This window comes from Lithobates pipiens, unplaced genomic scaffold (genome assembly GCF_037356315.1).
Source record: "Lithobates pipiens isolate NorthernLeopardFrog02 unplaced genomic scaffold, aLitPip1_a1.2 Scaffold_13, whole genome shotgun sequence".
Lineage (NCBI taxonomy): Eukaryota > Metazoa > Chordata > Amphibia > Anura > Ranidae > Lithobates > Lithobates pipiens.
The window spans coordinates 424,637,403-424,657,518 of record NW_027507718.1 but is presented as its reverse complement, the minus strand read 5'-3'; the positions used below and the strand labels follow the sequence as shown (position 1 = coordinate 424,657,518).

Here is a 20,116-nt window from a genome sequence, read left to right as displayed (position 1 = left end):
GTACAATCTGTATTGGCTAATGATTGGCTGTATCCATCAGTGCTTAAGCAGTAACACCAAGAACATGGTTTCAATTATTTCCTATTCAAAGTGCAGATTACAATATGTGGGATGCATTGGAAGGCTGCTAAAGCAAATAGGAGAACAACACGGTGTAGGACAGTGCCCTACCGTGTCTAGAATTTTTTTACATTTTTTTTATCTTTCCATTTTATTGAGCACACTGATTGTTCTGTACATTGGGGACATTTACGCCATTCTTTACTTTGGTGTGAAGTATTTAGGATCTTTAGGATTCAAACTGGAATGCCTCTAGGTATTAACTGTAGGTGGGACATTGACCTTTAAAACTAATGTACCTACTTTTCCTTTTCTTTAAACTTTTCTTCATATATAATGTTTCAACTATATGGTTTTTAGATTTTTGTTATTTCTAGAACCTATTGGTAATCCAGTTCATGTATTACCATTACCCTTTTCTTGCCTACCTTGGTGGATGGCTATATAAGATTAGTGGTCCAACCAAATCTTGCTACAACTAAGGTAAAGATCAACTGAAATGAGTTACCATATGTATGGAATTTATCGTGTACTGGAAATGAAAACATCAAAAGTTCTGGCATTTCACCTGTTGGGGAGCAGATCATATGCCCTGTACTGTATATAAACAAGATGCAATCAAATCATACATAGCTTTGCGTTTACACAGAGTAACTTTACAGATCCATGTATTGCATTTAGGTACATTTTTAAAGCAATGATATGCTGGGAGTAAATTACCAATATAAATGGAAAGACTAATGTTCAGTTAATCAGTTGATCTTCTAGGTGAAATAAGTACAAACTATCAACTGCCAATATAAAAATATTTTTAATAATGTGGTAGCGTACAGTTTATGCAGATAATTATGACTAAAGTAAAGCTCAGTAGAGATAAATACACGGGACACCAATACTGATCTTCTTCTGGATATACTAGTTGTCTGGCTGTTTCTGCCATCCATACATTCTGCAATACTAACCAGCAACAAATGTGTGGATGAAGAAAACCAAAGAGATAGCCAATTAAAGTCTCACAATCTTTTATTTCTTTATAAACCTCTATCCCCACATGCTATTATTATTTGTGACTTATTATTGTGATGTTTTTTTTTTTAATTATAAAAATTATAAAAAAAAGTTTCAATCTTGTTGGTTAAAAAATGGTTTAAACACAATCCCTAAACTGTTATTTTATATGTTATGTTAACACACCTTTTCTATATTTTCTTCCTTCTTTTTACGTTTTTAGACTTGTATGAAAGAACATTTATAAAGCAGTGTTATTTATTTTTTTTCTGTTGGCAATAATATGTTGTAAAAGTTCCTTAAAAATACATGATAAACCTGGGTCCTCCGTACACAGGAGAGTCCTGTGTCAGGAAGGAGGAGTTTCCTGTGCGACAGGTAGAAGAATCTCAACAGCTATCTGATGTTACCTTCTTACCTGTATAGAAAGGAAACTGAAAGTTATATAGAAGTTCCCAGAGCAGCTATCGTCTCTCTCATGTCACTTGAGTTCTGAACGAAAGAGAACTTCACAACATCATGAAAATTAGGACATTTTTCTCCTGCAAACAGGAATATAAAAGAAGAATCATGGATACAAGACTTCAGATCAACCAGAGACTAGCACTGTGGAGTGACAGTGTAACGGAACAAATATCTGCAACCAGAAAGACATCATCAGATCCAAGCCAGCAGAGCAAAAATGGATATCAGGCTGGTGGTGTTGAGCATTTTACTGGTTTCAGTAAGTGGGCGCTTGCACAGGAGACTCTGCCCGAAATCCCGCTATTTATCAGTGACGTCCTCTGACATAACAACACTAAAGGAGCTGCAACACGATCATGAAAAGAACATGTCTACCAATGCAATGAGATGCTACAGAAGAATGCTGAGACACAAACCATCTGTATGTGACCTTACCCAGAGGGATCCTCTCATCCTGACTTTGGAGCGGGTGTCACTAACAGTTGAGGTTCTAAAGAACATGTCTGTGTCTGCTCAAAATGATACTGTAAAACAGGCACTTATGGTTTACCTCAAACTGAAAGATGATCTAATGGTCTGTAGAGGATCTTCAGAATACAACGAACCCACGTCACCCGAGCTGAAGCTGTGGCTACATCACCTCCAGCATTTTAAGGAGGCAGCATCTCCAGATTGTGTCCAGGAGGCTGTAATACTTAGCCTTATCCCTCTGAGAGTAGAAGATGTCACATGTTGGGCTCTCAACCACTAACTTACACTTCTTTATCAAACAATCTCACCACTGTAAGCACAGATAAGTCTCTTATTCTTTACCTGAACATATTAGAGCCAAGAAGACCATCAGGATGAAGGATAACCAGCAAAGGATGGACTTTTTCAACATAGACATATTCGTCTATACCTTACTACTGAAAGACATACAGTACCACTTTTTTAAAAAAAAGTATCTACTCATCTTTCATCTACTAAAATCTATAGGAAATTCATCCATAAAGTACATTCCTGAAATTTGCAACTACAGGATTTATTCACTATCAACCAATCCTATAAGGGATTTCGTAACCACAAGCTTATGGACCTTATGGACCTAACTGCTTATCTCAGCAAACAAGATTCCTCAGCAACCCACAAATGACCGACCTACTCTCTACACAGCACAAATTCAGTGTAAAGGGTAGTAGTGGTGAAAGGGAATTTTTTCGTCATATGTGCTTATAATATTTTTTTTAACCTATAAGTATTTAATCTTATTTATTTCATATTATTTTATCTTGTCATGTCTGTTTATATCCATGTTTAAACCTATAAGTATTTATTGTTATTTATTTCTTATTTATATTGCATAAGTTATTAGGAATATATATTTCACAAGTTTCTACCTCCCTGGTGGATATAATATATCTGTAATTGATTTATTTAAAGAAAACAATATTTAATTTTAGTTATAAATGTTTATACTGTGTGTGTATATATATATATATATATATATATATATATATATATATATATATATATATATATACACACACACGTTGCAATAAATATGTACGTATGATACAGATAGTTTAATGGAATATAATTGTTGTGAAAGGGGATTTTCTTGACATATGTTTTCATATTTCATTTTGACCCATAAGTATTTAATATTATTTATTTAATATTATTGATAAGATATTAAAATATTTATTTCATGCATTTCTAGATACCCAGAGGAAGCAATGTATCTGTAATTCAACTGAAATTCATTATGTTAAACAAAAACATTTTTAATTTATTTCAGTGATAAATGTATATACACACATGTGCAATTAATAAATAGAAAGTTGAAAAGTATTACACAGATATTTGTGTTTAATCTTTTTTTCAGAAGTTTGTGTCTTTGTGTAACTTTCTATACACTATTTGTGCAAGTGTTGGCTCGGTAGAAAGAAAGAAAATAACTTCTAAATAGATGATGTATGACACAGTTCACTGTGAAACAGAACAAACCATTAAATTCCAGATAATTGCTAGAGGAATGCTTTGTATTTTGGAAATCAAAGTATGGATATATCCTCCTATCTTTTTATATATATATATATATATATATATATATATATATACCCACCAAGGTAGGCAAGAAGATGGTAATGGCAATATGAAAACCAGATTACCAGTGGTATCCTGAAATCACACATATTTGAAGAAAAAAAATCAATGATACAAAAACTGCTTCCCCGCCATTATACACAGGCAACATTGCAAATGAACAAAGGTGAGAAATTCAACATTGCCTGCTACCAGTTGTCAACCTCAAACTACTATACTATTAAAGCTGTGCCAGTGGGTGAACTTGCATAAGCTAGAAGAAATAGTTTGGATAATAAGTCCCTTGGTTCAGAAAACAAGGTCATTATAGAAAGATTAAAGCTGGATACACACTAGACAACTGTTGTTTTATTTCCTTTGGTTTTACCAAAACCATGTAGCGCAAGGGGCTGCCTGACTGCATACATATTGAAAGTGTTTAGGTTTGACTTCATATTATATGGTTTTGCTACATCTAAAAGGAAAAAATCTAAAGAAAATTGCATACTGTGTATTCAGCTTAAGACAAAGAAAATATTTACAGTGTACTCTGAATGTAGCTAATACAATTTACAGGAGGAAAAGCAGGGAGTTTTCTTTTTAGGTGAAAGTGACAACTAATGATTGTCTGGCAAAAATATATTTGAGACCATTTTTTCCACTGAGTATTAAACTACTCTTAAACTAATTATTAGCCCTCATTTGCCCATTTTACTTGGGGATAATAAGCTACATACCATTTTATAAGTAGGTTCTCACTTCTCTTCTAAGAGGACACTCACCTTGGGATCCCTTATTTCACCCAGTCTTTTTGATATCATAATTAATGTGACTTTAAGGGTTAGTTTTTTTAAATAACAGACATGTCATACTTACCTCCACTGTGCAGCTCGTTTTGCAAAGAGTGGCCCTGAACCTGCTATTCTCGGCTCTCGCTGCTCCTCCCTCCATTAGATAACCCCCTAGGAGAAGCACTCTCCCAGGGGATTACCTTGCGGGTGCGCTCCCAATTCTAGCATTTGCATCCATAGCTGGCGAATGCTGGACTCGGCACCGCCACCCACGTCATTGAATTTGATTGACAGCAACGGGAGCCAATGGCTGCGCTGCTATCAATCTATCCAATCAAGAGACGGGACCTCGTGGCCAACAGAATTACAGGGCTCAGGTAAGTAAAACGGGGGGCTAGGGGGCCGATCAATGGCAGGTGTTTTTTCACCTTAATGCATAGGATGCATTAAGGGGAAAAAACACAAAGATTTACAAAGCTTTACAGCCCCTTTAAGTCTGATACTTGGATTAAGGTGAAGGGGTCTTTCAAATATGGGCTCAATACATGTTGCTATTGTAAAGTTCATACAAAAATCAGAATGGTACAATCTGTATTGGCTAATGATTGGCTGTATCCATCAGTGCTTAAGCAGTAACACCAAGAACATGGTTTAAATTATTTCCTATTCAAAGTGCAGATTACAATATGTGGGATGCATTGGAAGGCTGCTGAAGCAAATAGGAGAACAACACGGTGTAGGACAGTGCCCTACCGTGTCTAGAATTTTTTTACATTTTTTTTATCTTTCCATTTTATTGAGCACACTGATTGTTCTGTACATTGGGGACATTTACGCCATTCTTTACTTTGGTGTGAAGTATTTAGGATCTTTAGGATTCAAACTGGAATGCCTCTAGGTATTAACTGTAGGTGGGACATTGACCTTTAAAACTAATGTACCTACTTTTCCTTTTCTTTAAACTTTTCTTCATATATAATGTTGCAACTATATGGTTTTTAGATTTTTGTTATTTCTAGAACCTATTGGTAATCCAGTTCATGTATTACCATTACCCTTTTCTTGCCTACCTTGGTGGATGGCTATATAAGATTAGTGGTCCAACCAAATCTTGCTACAACTAAGGTAAAGATCAACTGAAATGAGTTACCATATGTATAGTATTTATCGTGTACTGGCAATGAAAACATCAAAAGTTCTGGCATTTCACCTGTTGGGGAGCAGATCATATGCCCTGTACTGTATATAAACAAGATGCAATCAAATCATACATAGCTTTGCGTTTACACAGAGTAACTTTACAGATCCATGTATTGCATTTAGGTACATTTTTAAAGCAATGATATGCTGGGAGTAAATTACCAATATAAATGGAAAGACTAATGTTCAGTTAAGCAGTTGATCTTCTAGGTGAAATAAGTACAAACTATCAACTGCCAATATAAAAATATTTTTAATAATGTGGTAGCGTACAGTATATGCAGTAAATTATGACTAAAGTAAAGCTCAGTAGAGATAAATACACGGGACACCAATACTGATCTTCTTCTGGATATACTAGTTGTCTGGCTGTTTCTGCCATCCATACGTTCTGCAATACTAACCAGCAACAAATGTGTGGATGAAGAAAACCAAAGAGATAGCCAATTAAAGTCTCACAATCTTTTATTTCTTTATAAACCTCTATCCCCACATGCTATTATTATTTGTGACTTATTATTGTGATGTTTTTTTTTTTAATTATAAAAATTATAAAAAAAAGTTTCAATCTTGTTGGTTAAAAAATGGTTTAAACACAATCCCTAAACTGTTATTTTATATGTTATGTTAACACACCTTTCCTATATTTTCTTCCTTCTTTTTACGTTTTTAGACTTGTATGAAAGAACATTTATAAAGCAGTGTTATTTTTTTTTTTTCTGTTGGCAATAATATGTTGTAAAAGTTCCTTAAAAATACATGATAAACCTGGGTCCTCCGTACACAGGAGAGTCCTGTGTCAGGAAGGAGGAGTTTCCTGTGCGACAGGTAGAAGAATCTCAACAGCTATCTGATGTTACCTTCTTACCTGTATAGAAAGGAAACTGAAAGTTATATAGAAGTTCCCAGAGCAGCTATCGTCTCTCTCATGTCACTTGAGTTCTGAACGAAAGAGAACTTCACAACATCATGAAAATTAGGACATTTTTCTCCTGCAAACAGGAATATAAAGGAAGAATCATGGATACAAGACTTCAGATCAATCAGAGACTAGCACTGTGGAGTGACAGTGTAACGGAACAAATATCTGCAACCAGAAAGACATCATCAGATCCAAGCCAGCAGAGCAAAAATGGATATCAGGCTGGTGGTGTTGAGCATTTTACTGGTTCCAGTAAGTGGGCGCTTGCACAGGAGACTCTGCCCGAAATCCCGCTATTTATCAGTGACGTCCTCTGACATAACAACACTAAAGGAGCTGCAACACGATCATGAAAAGAACATGTCTACCAATGCAATGAGATGCTACAGAAGAATGCTGAGACACAAACTATCTGTATGTGATCTTACCCAGAGGGATCCTCTCATCCTGACTTTGGAGCGGGTGTCACTAACAGTTGAGGTTCTAAAGAACATGTCTGTGTCTGCTCAAAATGATACTGTAAAACAGGCACTTATGGTTTACCTCAAACTGAAAGATGATCTAATGGTCTGTAGAGGATCTTCAGAATACAACGAACCCACGTCACCCGAGCTGAAGCTGTGGCTACATCACCTCCAGCATTTTAAGGAGGCAGCATCTCCAGATTGTGTCCAGGAGGCTGTAATACTTAGCCTTATCCCTCTGAGAGTAGAAGATGTCACATGTTGGGCTCTCAACCACTAACTTACACTTCTTTATCAAACAATCTCACCACTGTAAGCACAGATAAGTCTCTTATTCTTTACCTGAACATATTAGAGCCAAGAAGACCATCAGGATGAAGGATAACCAGCAAAGGATGGACTTTTTCAACATAGACATATTCGTCTATACCTTACTACTGAAAGACATACAGTACCACTTTTTTTAAAAAAAGGATCTACTCATCTTTCATCTACTAAAATCTATAGGAAATTCATCCATAAAGTACATTCCTGAAATTTGCAACTACAGGACTTATTCACTATCAACCAATCCTATAAGGGATTTCGTAACCACAAACTTATGGACCTTATGGACCTAACTGCTTATCCCAGCAAACAAGATTCCTCAGCAACCCACAAATGACTGACCTACTCTCTACACAGCACAAATTCAGTGTAAAGAGTAGTTGTAGTGAAAGGGAATTTTTTCGTCATATGTGCTTATAATATTTTTTTTAACCTATAAGTATTTAATCTTATTTATTTCATATTATTTTATCTTGTCATATCTGTTTATATCCATGTTTAAACCTATAAGTATTTATTGTTATTTATTTATTATTTATATTACATAAGTTATTAGGAATATATATTTCACAAGTTTCTACCTCCCTGGTGGATATAATATATCTGTAATTGATTTATTTAAAGAAAACAATATTTAATTTTAGTGATAAATGTATATACTGTGTGTGTATATATATATATATATATATATATATATATATATATATATATATATATATATATATATATATATATATATATACACACACGTTTCAATAAATATGTACGTATGATACAGACAGTTTAATGGAATATAATTGTTGTGAAAGGGGATTTTCTTGACATATGTTTTCATATTTCATTTTGACCCATAAGTATTTAATATTATTTATTTAATATTATTGATAAGATATTAAAATATTTATTTCATGCATTTCTAGATACCCAGAGGAAGCAATGTATCTGTAATTCAACTGAAATTCATTATGTTAAACAAAAACATTTTTAATTTATTTCAGTGATAAATGTATATACACACATGTGCAATTAATAAATAGAAAGTTGAAAAGTATTACACAGATATTTGTGTTTAATCTTTTTTTCAGAAGTTTGTGTCTTTGTGTAACTTTCTATACACTATTTGTGCAAGTGTTGGCTCGGTAGAAAGAAAGAAAATAACTTCTAAATAGATGATGTATGACACAGTTCACTGTGAAACAGAACAAACCATTAAATTCCAGATAATTGCTAGAGGAATGCTTTGTATTTTGGAAATCAAAGTATGGATATATCCTCCTATCTTTATATATATATATATATATATATATATACCCACCAAGGTAGGCAAGAAGATGGTAATGGCAATATGAAAACCAGATTACCAGTGGTATCCTGAAATCACACATATTTGAAGAAAAAAAATCAATGATACAAAAACTGCTTCCCCGCCATTATACACAGGCAACATTGCAAATGAACAAAGGTGAGAAATTCAACATTGCCTGCTACCAGTTGTCAACCTCAAACTACTATACTATTAAAGCTGTGCCAGTGGGTGAACTTGCATAAGCTAGAAGAAATAGTTTGGATAATAAGTCCCTTGGTTCAGAAAACAAGGTCATTATAGAAAGATTAAAGCTGGATACACACTAGACAACTGTTGTTTTATTTCCTTTGGTTTTACCAAAACCATGTAGCGCAAGGGGCTGCCTGACTGCATACATATTGAAAGTGTTTAGGTTTGACTTCATATTATATGGTTTTGCTACATCTAAAAGGAAAAAATCTAAAGAAAATTGCATACTGTGTATTCAGCTTAAGACAGAGAAAATATTTACAGTGTACTCTGAATGTAGCTAATACAATTTACAGGAGGAAAAGCAGGGAGTTTTCTTTTTAGGTGAAAGTGACAACTAATGATTGTCTGGCAAAAATATATTTGAGACCATTTTTTCCACTGAGTATTAAACTACTATTAAACTAATTATTAGCCATCATTTGCCCATTTTACTTGGGGATAATAAGCTACATACCATTTTATAAGTAGGTTCTCACTTCTCTTCTAAGAGGACACTCACCTTGGGATCCCTTATTTCACCCAGTCTTTTTGATATCATAATTAATGTGACTTTAAGGGTTAGTTTTTTTAAATAACAGACATGTCATACTTACCTCCACTGTGCAGCTTGTTTTGCAAAGAGTGGCCCTGAACCTGCTATTCTCGGCTCTCGCAGCTCCTCCCTCCATTAGATAACCCCCTAGGAGAAGCACTCTCCCAGGGGATTACCTTGCGGGTGCGCTCCCAATTCTAGCATTTGCATCCATAGCTGGCGAATGCTGGACTCGGCACCGCCACCCACGTCATTGAATTTGATTGACAGCAACGGGAGCCAATGGCTGCGCTGCTATCAATCTATCCAATCAAGAGACGGGACCTCGTGGCCAACAGAATTACAGGGCTCAGGTAAGTAAAACGGGGGGCTAGGGGGCCGATCAATGGCAGGTGTTTTTTCACCTTAATGCATAGGATGCATTAAGGGGAAAAAACACAAAGATTTACAAAGCTTTACAGCCCCTTTAAGTCTGATACTTGGATTAAGGTGAAGGGGTCTTTCAAATATGGGCTCAATACATGTTGCTATTGTAAAGTTCATACAAAAATCTGAATGGTACAATCTGTATTGGCTAAATATTGGCTGTATCCATCAGTGCTTAAGCAGTAACACCAAGAACATGGTTTAAATTATTTCCTATTCAAAGTGCAGATTACAATATGTGGGATGCATTGGAAGGCTGCTGAAGCAAATAGGAGAACAACACGGTGTAGGACAGTGCCCTACCGTGTCTAGAATTTTTTTACATTTTTTTTATCTTTCCATTTTATTGAGCATACTGATTGTTCTGTACATTGGGGACATTTACGCCATTCTTTACTTTGGTGTGAAGTATTTAGGATCTTTAGGATTCAAACTGGAATGCCTCTAGGTATTAACTGTAGGTGGGACATTGACCTTTAAAACTAATGTACCTACTTTTCCTTTTCTTTAAACTTTTCTTCATATATAATGTTGCAACTATATGGTTTTTAGATTTTTGTTATTTCTAGAACCTATTGGTAATCCAGTTCATGTATTACCATTACCCTTTTCTTGCCTACCTTGGTGGATGGCTATATAAGATTAGTGGTCCAACCAAATCTTGCTACAACTAAGGTAAAGATCAACTGAAATGAGTTACCATATGTATAGTATTTATCGTGTACTGGCAATGAAAACATCAAAAGTTCTGGCATTTCACCTGTTGGGGAGCAGATCATATGCCCTGTACTGTATATAAACAAGATGCAATCAAATCATACATAGCTTTGCGTTTACACAGAGTAACTTTACAGATCCATGTATTGCATTTAGGTACATTTTTAAAGCAATGATATGCTGGGAGTAAATTACCAATATAAATGGAAAGACTAATGTTCAGTTAAGCAGTTGATCTTCTAGGTGAAATAAGTACAAACTATCAACTGCCAATATAAAAATATTTTTAATAATGTGGTAGCGTACAGTATATGCAGTAAATTATGACTAAAGTAAAGCTCAGTAGAGATAAATACACGGGACACCAATACTGATCTTCTTCTGGATATACTAGTTGTCTGGCTGTTTCTGCCATCCATACGTTCTGCAATACTAACCAGCAACAAATGTGTGGATGAAGAAAACCAAAGAGATAGCCAATTAAAGTCTCACAATCTTTTATTTCTTTATAAACCTCTATCCCCACATGCTATTATTATTTGTGACTTATTATTGTGATGTTTTTTTTTTTAATTATAAAAATTATAAAAAAAAGTTTCAATCTTGTTGGTTAAAAAATGGTTTAAACACAATCCCTAAACTGTTATTTTATATGTTATGTTAACACACCTTTCCTATATTTTCTTCCTTCTTTTTACGTTTTTAGACTTGTATGAAAGAACATTTATAAAGCAGTGTTATTTTTTTTTTTTCTGTTGGCAATAATATGTTGTAAAAGTTCCTTAAAAATACATGATAAACCTGGGTCCTCCGTACACAGGAGAGTCCTGTGTCAGGAAGGAGTTTCCTGTGCGACAGGTAGAAGAATCTCAACAGCTATCTGATGTTACCTTCTTACCTGTATAGAAAGGAAACTGAAAGTTATATAGAAGTTCCCAGAGCAGCTATCGTCTCTCTCATGTCACTTGAGTTCTGAACGAAAGAGAACTTCACAACATCATGAAAATTAGGACATTTTTCTCCTGCAAACAGGAATATAAAGGAAGAATCATGGATACAAGACTTCAGATCAATCAGAGACTAGCACTGTGGAGTGACAGTGTAACGGAACAAATATCTGTAACCAGAAAGACATCATCAGATCCAAGCCAGCAGAGCAAAAATGGATATCAGGCTGGTGGTGTTGAGCATTTTACTGGTTTCAGTAAGTGGGCGCTTGCACAGGAGACTCTGCCCGAAATCCCGCTATTTATCAGTGACGTCCTCTGACATAACAACACTAAAGGAGCTGCAACACGATCATGAAAAGAACATGTCTACCAATGCAATGAGATGCTACAGAAGAATGCTGAGACACAAACCATCTGTATGTGACCTTACCCAGAGGGATCCTCTCATCCTGACTTTGGAGCGGGTGTCACTAACAGTTGAGGTTCTAAAGAACATGTCTGTGTCTGCTCAAAATGATACTGTAAAACAGGCACTTATGGTTTACCTCAAACTGAAAGATGATCTAATGGTCTGTAGAGGATCTTCAGAATACAACGAACCCACGTCACCCGAGCTGAAGCTGTGGCTACATCACCTCCAGCATTTTAAGGAGGCAGCATCTCCAGATTGTGTCCAGGAGGCTGTAATACTTAGCCTTATCCCTCTGAGAGTAGAAGATGTCACATGTTGGGCTCTCAACCACTAACTAACACTTCTATATCAAACAATCTCACCACTGTAAGCACAGATAAGTCTCTTATTCTTTACCTGAACATATTAGAGCCAAGAAGACCATCAGGATGAAGGATAACCAGCAAAGGATGGACTTTTTCAACATAGACATATTCGTCTATACCTTACTACTGAAAGACATACAGTACCACTTTTTTAAAAAAAAGTATCTACTCATCTTTCATCTACTAAAATCTATAGGAAATTCATCCATAAAGTACATTCCTGAAATTTGCAACTACAGGACTTATTCACTATCAACCAATCCTATAAGGGATTTCGTAACCACAAACTTATGGACCTTATGGACCTAACTGCTTATCCCAGCAAACAAGATTCCTCAGCAACCCACAAATGACTGACCTACTCTCTACACAGCACAAATTCAGTGTAAAGAGTAGTTGTAGTGAAAGGGAATTTTTTCGTCATATGTGCTTATAATATTTTTTTTAACCTATAAGTATTTAATCTTATTTATTTCATATTATTTTATCTTGTCATATCTGTTTATATCCATGTTTAAACCTATAAGTATTTATTGTTATTTATTTATTATTTATATTACATAAGTTATTAGGAAAATATATTTCACAAGTTTCTACCTCCCTGGTGGATATAATATATCTGTAATTGATTTATTTAAAGAAAACAATATTTAATTTTAGTGATAAATGTATATACTGTGTGTGTATATATATATATATATATATATATATATATATATATATATATATATATATATATATATACACACACACACGTTTCAATAAATATGTACGTATGATACAGACAGTTTAATGGAATATAATTGTTGTGAAAGGGGATTTTCTTGACATATGTTTTCATATTTCATTTTGACCCATAAGTATTTAATATTATTTATTTAATATTATTGATAAGATATTAAAATATTTATTTCATGCATTTCTAGATACCCAGAGGAAGCAATGTATCTGTAATTCAACTGAAATTCATTATGTTAAACAAAAACGTTTTTAATTTATTTCAGTGATAAATGTATATACACACATGTGCAATTAATAAATAGAAAGTTGAAAAGTATTACACAGATATTTGTGTTTAATCTTTTTTTCAGAAGTTTGTGTCTTTGTGTAACTTTCTATACACTATTTGTGCAAGTGTTGGCTCGGTAGAAAGAAAGAAAATAACTTCTAAATAGATGATGTATGACATAGTTTACTGTGAAACAGAACAAATCATTAAATTCCAGATAATTGCTAGAGGAATGCTTTGTATTTTGGAAATCAAAGTATGGATATATCCTCCTATCTTTATATATATATATATATATATATATATATATACCCACCAAGGTAGGCAAGAAGATGGTAATGGCAATATGAAAAACAGATTACCAGTGGTATCCTGAAATCACACATATTTGAAGAAAAAAAATCAATGATACAAAAACTGCTTCCCCGCCATTATACACAGGCAACATTGCAAATGTACAAAGGTGAGAAATTCAACATTGCCTGCTACCAGTTGTCAACCTCAAACTACTATACTATTAAAGCTGTGCCAGTGGGTGAACTTACGTTAGCTAGAAGAAATAGTTTGGATAATAAGTCCCTTGGTTCAGATAACAAGGTCATTATAGAAAGATTAAAGCTGTATACACACTAGACAACTGTTGTTTTATTTCCTTTGGTTTTACCAAAATCATGTAGCGCAAGGGCCTTCCTGACTGCATACATATTGAAAGTGTTTAGGTTTGACTTCATATTATATGGTTTTGCTACATCTAAAAGGAAAAAATCTAAAGAATATTGCATACTGTGTATTCAGCTTAAGGCCCCTTTCACACGGGACGGATCAGTAATGATCCGCCCCGTGATGATCCGCTCGCTCAGCGGGGATCCCTCCGTTGTCCCCGCTGAGCCGGCGGCGGACAGGGCGGTCGCCGCACACTGTGCAGGGACCGCCCTGTGAGCTCTCCACTCTCCTCTATGGGGATCGGATGAGCACGGACCGTCTGTCCGTGTTCATCAGATCCGCTCTGCAGACAGATAGAAAAATAGGATTTTCCTCCGTCTGCAGAATCGGACAGTAGCGGAGGCGGACGATATCAGGTGTCTGCGGATGTTCATCCGCAGACACCCGTTGTCCCATAGGGATGAATGTATGCCCGTATTTCATCCGCAAACGGATGGATGAAATACGGACATATCGTCCGCATGTGTGAAAGGGGCCTTAGACAGAGAAAATATTTACAGTGTACTCTGAATGTAGCTAATACAATTTACAGGAGGAAAAGCAGGGAGGTGAAAGTGACAACTAATGATTGTCTGGCAAAAATATATTTGAGACCATTTTTTCCACTGAGTATTAAACTAATTATTAGCCATCATTTGCCCATTTTACTTGGGGATAATAAGCTACATACCATTTTATAAGTAGGTTCTCACTTCTCTTCTAAGAGGACACTCACCTTGGGATCCCTTATTTCACCCAGTCTTTTTGATATCATAATTAATGTGACTTTAAGGGTTAGTTTTTTTAAATAACAGACATGTCATACTTACCTCCACTGTGCAGCTCGTTTTGCACAGAGTGGCCCTGAACCTGCTATTCTCGGCTCTCGCAGCTCCTCCCTCCATTAGATAACCCCCTAGGAGAAGCACTCTCCCAGGGGATTACCTTGCGGGTGCGCTCCCAATTCTAGCATTTGCATCCATAGCTGCCGAATGCTGGACTCGGCACCGCCACCCACGTCATTGGATTTGATTGACAGCAACGGGAGCCAATGGCTGTGCTGCTATCAATCTATCCAATCAAGAGACGGGACCTCGTGGAGAGAGGGAGAGCGTGTCACGGCCAACAGAATTAGAGGGTTCAGGTAAGTAAAACGGGGGGCTAGCGGGCCGATCAATGGCAGGTGTTTTTTCACCTTAATGCATAGGATATATTAAGGTGAAAAAACACAAAGCTTTACAGCCCCTTTAAGTCTGATACTTGGATTAAGGTGAAGGGGTCTTTCAAATATGGGCTCAATACATGTTGCTATTGTAAAGTTCATACAAAAATCAGAATGGTACAATCTGTATTGGCTAATGATTGGCTGTATCCATCAGTGCTTAAGCAGTAACACCAAGAACATGGTTTAAATTATTTCCTATTCAAAGTGCAGATTACAATATGTGGGATGCATTGGAAGGCTGCTGAAGCAAATAGGTCAACAGCACGGTGTACGACAGTGCCCTACCGTGTCTAGAATTTTTTTTTATTTTTTTTATCTTTCCATTTTATTGAGCATACTGATTGTTCTGTACATTGGGGACATTTACGCCATTGTTTACTTTGGTGTGAAGTATTTAGGATCTTTAGGATTCAGACTGGAATGCCTCTAGGTATTAACTGTAGGTGGGACATTGACCTTTAAAACTAATGTACCTACTTTTCCTTTTCTTTAAACTTTTCTTCATATATAATGTTGCATCTATATGGTTTTTAGATTTTTGTTATTTCTAGAACCTATTGGTAATCCAGTTCATGTATTACCATTACCCTTTTCTTGCCTACCTTGGTGGATGGCTATATAAGATTAGTGGTCCAACCAAATCTTGCTACAACTAAGGTAAAGATCAACTGAAATGAGTTACCATATGTATGGTATTTATCGTGTACTGGCAATGAAAACATCAAAAGTTCTGGCATTTCACCTGATGGGGAGCAGATCATATGTCCTGTACTGTATATAAACAAGATGCAATCAAATCATACATAGCTTTGCGTTTACACAGAGTAACTTTACAGATCCATGTATTGCATTTAGGTACATTTTTAAAGCAATGATATGCTGGGAGTAAATTACCAATATAAATGGAAAGACTAATGTTCAGTTAATCAGTTGATCTTCTAGGTGAAATAAGTACAAACTATCAACTGCCAATATAAAAATATTTTTAATAATGTGGTAGCGTACAGTTTATGCAGATAATTATGACTAAAGTAAAGCTCAATAGAGATAAATACAGGGGACACCAATACTGATCTTCTATTGGATATACTAGTTGTCTGGCTGTTTCTGCCATCCATACGTTCTGCAATACTAACCAGCAACAAATGTGAGGATGAAGAAAACCAAAGAGATAGCCAATTAAAGTCTCACAATCTTTTATTTCTTTATAAACCTCTATCCCCACATGCTATTATTTGTTACTTATTATTGTGATTTTTTTTTTTTAATTATAAAAATTATAAAAAAAATATATATATATACACGTTGCAATAAATATGTACGTATGATACAGATAGTTTAATGGAATATAATTGTTATGAAAGGGGATTTTCTTGACATATGTTTTCATATTTCATTTTGACCCATAAGTATTTAATATTATTTATTTAATATTATTGATAAGATATTAAAATATTTATTTCATGTATTTCTAGATACCCAGAGGAAGCAATGTATCTGTTATTCAACTGAAATTCATTTTGTTAAACAAAAACGTTTTTAATTTATTTCAGTGATAAATGTATATACACACATGTGCAATTAATAAATAGAAAGTTGAAAAGTATTACACAGATATTTGTGTTTAATCTTTTTTTCAGAAGTTTGTGTCTTTGTGTAACTTTCTATACACTATTTGTGCAAGTGTTGGCTCGGTAGAAAGAAAGAAAATAACTTCTAAATAGATGATGTATGACACAGTTCACTGTGAAACAGAACAAACCATTAAATTCCAGATAATTGCTAGAGGAATGCTTTGTATTTTGGAAATCAAAGTATGGATATATCCTCCTATCTTTATATATATATATATACCCACCAAGGTAGGCAAGAAGATGGTAATGGCAATATGAAAACCAGATTACCAGTGGTATCCTGAAATCACACATATTTGAAGAAAAAAAATCAATGATACAAAAACTGCTTCCCGGCCATTATACACAGGCAACATTGCAAATGAACAAAGGTGAGAAATTCAACATTGCCTGCTACCAGTTGTCAACCTCAAACTACTATACTATTAAAGCTGTGCCAGTGGGTGAACTTACATTAGCTAGAAGAAATAGTTTGGATAATAAGTCCCTTGGTTCAGAAAACAAGGTCATTATAGAAAGATTAAAGCTGGATACACACTAGACAACTGTTGTTTTATTTCCTTTGGTTTTACCAAAACCATGTAGCGCAAGGGGCTGCCTGACTGCATACATATTGAAAGTGTTTAGGTTTGACTTCATATTATATGGTTTTGCTACATCTAAAAGGAAAAAATCTAAAGAAAATTGCATACTGTGTATTCAGCTTAAGACAGAGAAAATATTTACAGTGTACTCCGAATGTAGCTAATACAATTTACAGGAGGAAAAGCAGGGAGTTTTCTTTTTAGGTGAAAGTGACAACTAATGATTGTCTGGCAAAAATATATTTGACACCATTTTTTCCACTGAGTATTAAACTACTATTAAACTAATTATTAGCCATCATTTGCCCATTTTACTTGGGGATAATAAGCTACATACCCTTTTATAAGTAGGTTCTCACTTCTCTTCTAAGAGGACACTCACCTTGGGATCCCTTATTTCACCCAGTCTTTTTGATATCATAATTAATGTGACTTTAAGGGTTAGTTTTTTTAAATAACAGACATGTCATACTTACCTCCACTGTGCAGCTCGTTTTGCACAGAGTGGCCCTGAACCTGCTATTCTCGGCTCTCGCGGCTCCTCCCTCCATTAGATAACTCCCTAGGAGAAGCACTCTCCCAGGGGATTACCTTGCGGGTGCGCTCCCAATTCTAGCATTTGCATCCATAGCTGGCGAATGCTGGACTCGACACCGCCACCCACGTCATTGGATTTGATTGACAGCAATGGGAGCCAATGGCTGCGCTGCTATCAATCTATCCAATCAAGAGACGGGACCTCGTGGAGAGAGGGAGAGCGTGTCACGGCCAACAGAATTACAGGGCTCAGGTAAGTAAAACGGGGGGCTAGGGGGCCGATCAATGGCAGGTGTTTTTTCACCTTAATGCATAGGATGCATTAAGGTGAAAAAACACAAAGATTTACAGCCCCTTTAAGTCTGATACTTGGATTAAGGTGAAGGGGTCTTTCAAATATGGGCTCAATACATGTTGCTATTGTAAGTTCATACAAAAATCAGAATGGTACAATCTGTATTGGCTAATGATTGGCTGTATCCATCAGTGCTTAAAGCGGTAGTAAACCCGCAAATTTTTTATTTATTTTTTTCAACCTGCAAAGCAAAAAGCATAATGAGCTAGTATGCACCGCATACTAGCTCATTATGAAATACTTACCTTAGAACGAGGCCCCGACATCTGGCCCGATCCACGCCGAGGGAGCTGACATGCTCCCTCTGCGTTTCTTCCGGGAATCGTGGCTCCGGCGCGCGGGAGATTTCATTCCGGCCGGCCGGCCACTGCCGGGTTTTCAGGCCGAGAGTGCCCTTGTGCGCATGCGCCGCTGCAGTCAGCGGCGCATACCGAGGGGAATATCTCCTAAACCGTACAGGTTTAGGAGATATTATTTTTTACCTACAGGTAAGCCTTATTATAGGCTTTCCTGTAGGTAAAAGTTAAAAATGTGAGTTTACAACCACTTTAAGCAGTAACACCAAGAACATGGTTTAAATTATTCCTATCCAAAGTGCAGATTACAATATGTGGGATGCATTGGAAGGCTGCTGAAGCAAATAGGTGAACAACACGGTGTAGGACAGTGCCCTACCGTGTCTAGAATTTTTTTAATTTTTTTTTATCTTTCCATTTTATTGAGCATACTGATTGTTCTGTACATTGGGGACATTTACGCCATTGTTTACTTTGGTGTGAAGTATTTAGGATCTTTAGGATTCAGACTGGAATGCCTCTAGGTATTAACTGTAGGTGGGACATTGACCTTTAAAACTAATGTACCTACTGTATTTTCTGGCGTATAAGACTACCTTTTACACTTAAAAAAAAATGCCCAAAAATGGGGGGTCGTCTTATACGCCGGGTATACAAAGCTGCCCGATGGATGTCAGCCCCCAAATGTCTGCTAATACTGTATGTGGCTTCAGCTACAAACAGTATACGCCATTGAGCCAATCCCGGCGAGCAATGTATTCTATTAATGAATGCAGAGCCTGCTTGGATTGGAGTAACAACCTCTGTCAATCTGAGCAGGCTACATAGAGTAGCCTGCTCGGATTGGCTTTGAGAGAGAGAGAGAGAGAGAGAGAGAGGCAAGGGTTGATGATGCTACAGCCTCTGCCAATCCAAGCAGGCGTTGTATTCATTAAAATAATACACTGCTCACCATACTTCCCTGGGTAAATCCATTCACTGATCTCCTACTACTATACATCCTGCTGTTTGCCTTTGAGGTCCCAGGCACCCAAGAGGGACAGGTAAATCTGGGACATATGACAGGGGGGTTATTAAATGCATTTTGGTGGACAATTTTGGTGGACAATTCCCATAGAATGTAACCCAAAAGTGGTATAGGTTTGGTTAGTGAAAAATTCTACTTTCCATAGTTGAGGCATTCAATAGATCTCTGTTTGTGTTATTATTGTTTGATTTACTTTATGACATATCACAGCATGGCGGATGAGTAGTTGGCATTCTTGCTTTGTGTTTTTTAATGGTTCTAATGTTTTTTTTAAATGGTGTTGCCTCAGAAGGGGGGTAGTCTTATACCGTGAATATTGCCCAAAACCTATGTTTTCACTTGAAAAATAGGGGGTCGTCTTACACGCCCAGTCGCCTTATACGCCGGCAAATACGGTACTTTTCCTTTTCTTTAAACTTTTCTTCATATATAATGTTGCATCTATATGGTTTTTAGATTTTTGTTATTTCTAGAACCTATTGG

General features: G+C 36.0%; 3 protein-coding genes across 3 annotated transcripts; all 3 read left to right on the top strand.

The window, feature by feature from the left end:
* The first annotated feature begins 1,750 nt into the window (after window positions 1-1,750).
* Window positions 1,751-2,284, top strand: LOC143976147 (interferon lambda-2-like). The gene has a single exon (XM_077478589.1). It carries the CDS (start codon window positions 1,751-1,753, stop codon window positions 2,282-2,284), a length of 534 nt encoding a protein of 177 aa, XP_077334715.1.
* Window positions 2,285-6,723: 4,439 nt separating this feature from the next.
* On the top strand, window positions 6,724-7,257 carry LOC143976146 (interferon lambda-2-like). The gene has a single exon (XM_077478588.1). The coding sequence runs from the start codon at window positions 6,724-6,726 to the stop codon at window positions 7,255-7,257; it is 534 nt and encodes a 177-aa protein (XP_077334714.1).
* A 4,442-nt stretch (window positions 7,258-11,699) lies between these two features.
* LOC143976145 (interferon lambda-2-like) lies at window positions 11,700-12,233 on the top strand. Its single transcript, XM_077478587.1, has one exon. The coding sequence runs from the start codon at window positions 11,700-11,702 to the stop codon at window positions 12,231-12,233; it is 534 nt and encodes a 177-aa protein (XP_077334713.1).
* Window positions 12,234-20,116: the final 7,883 nt, after the last annotated feature.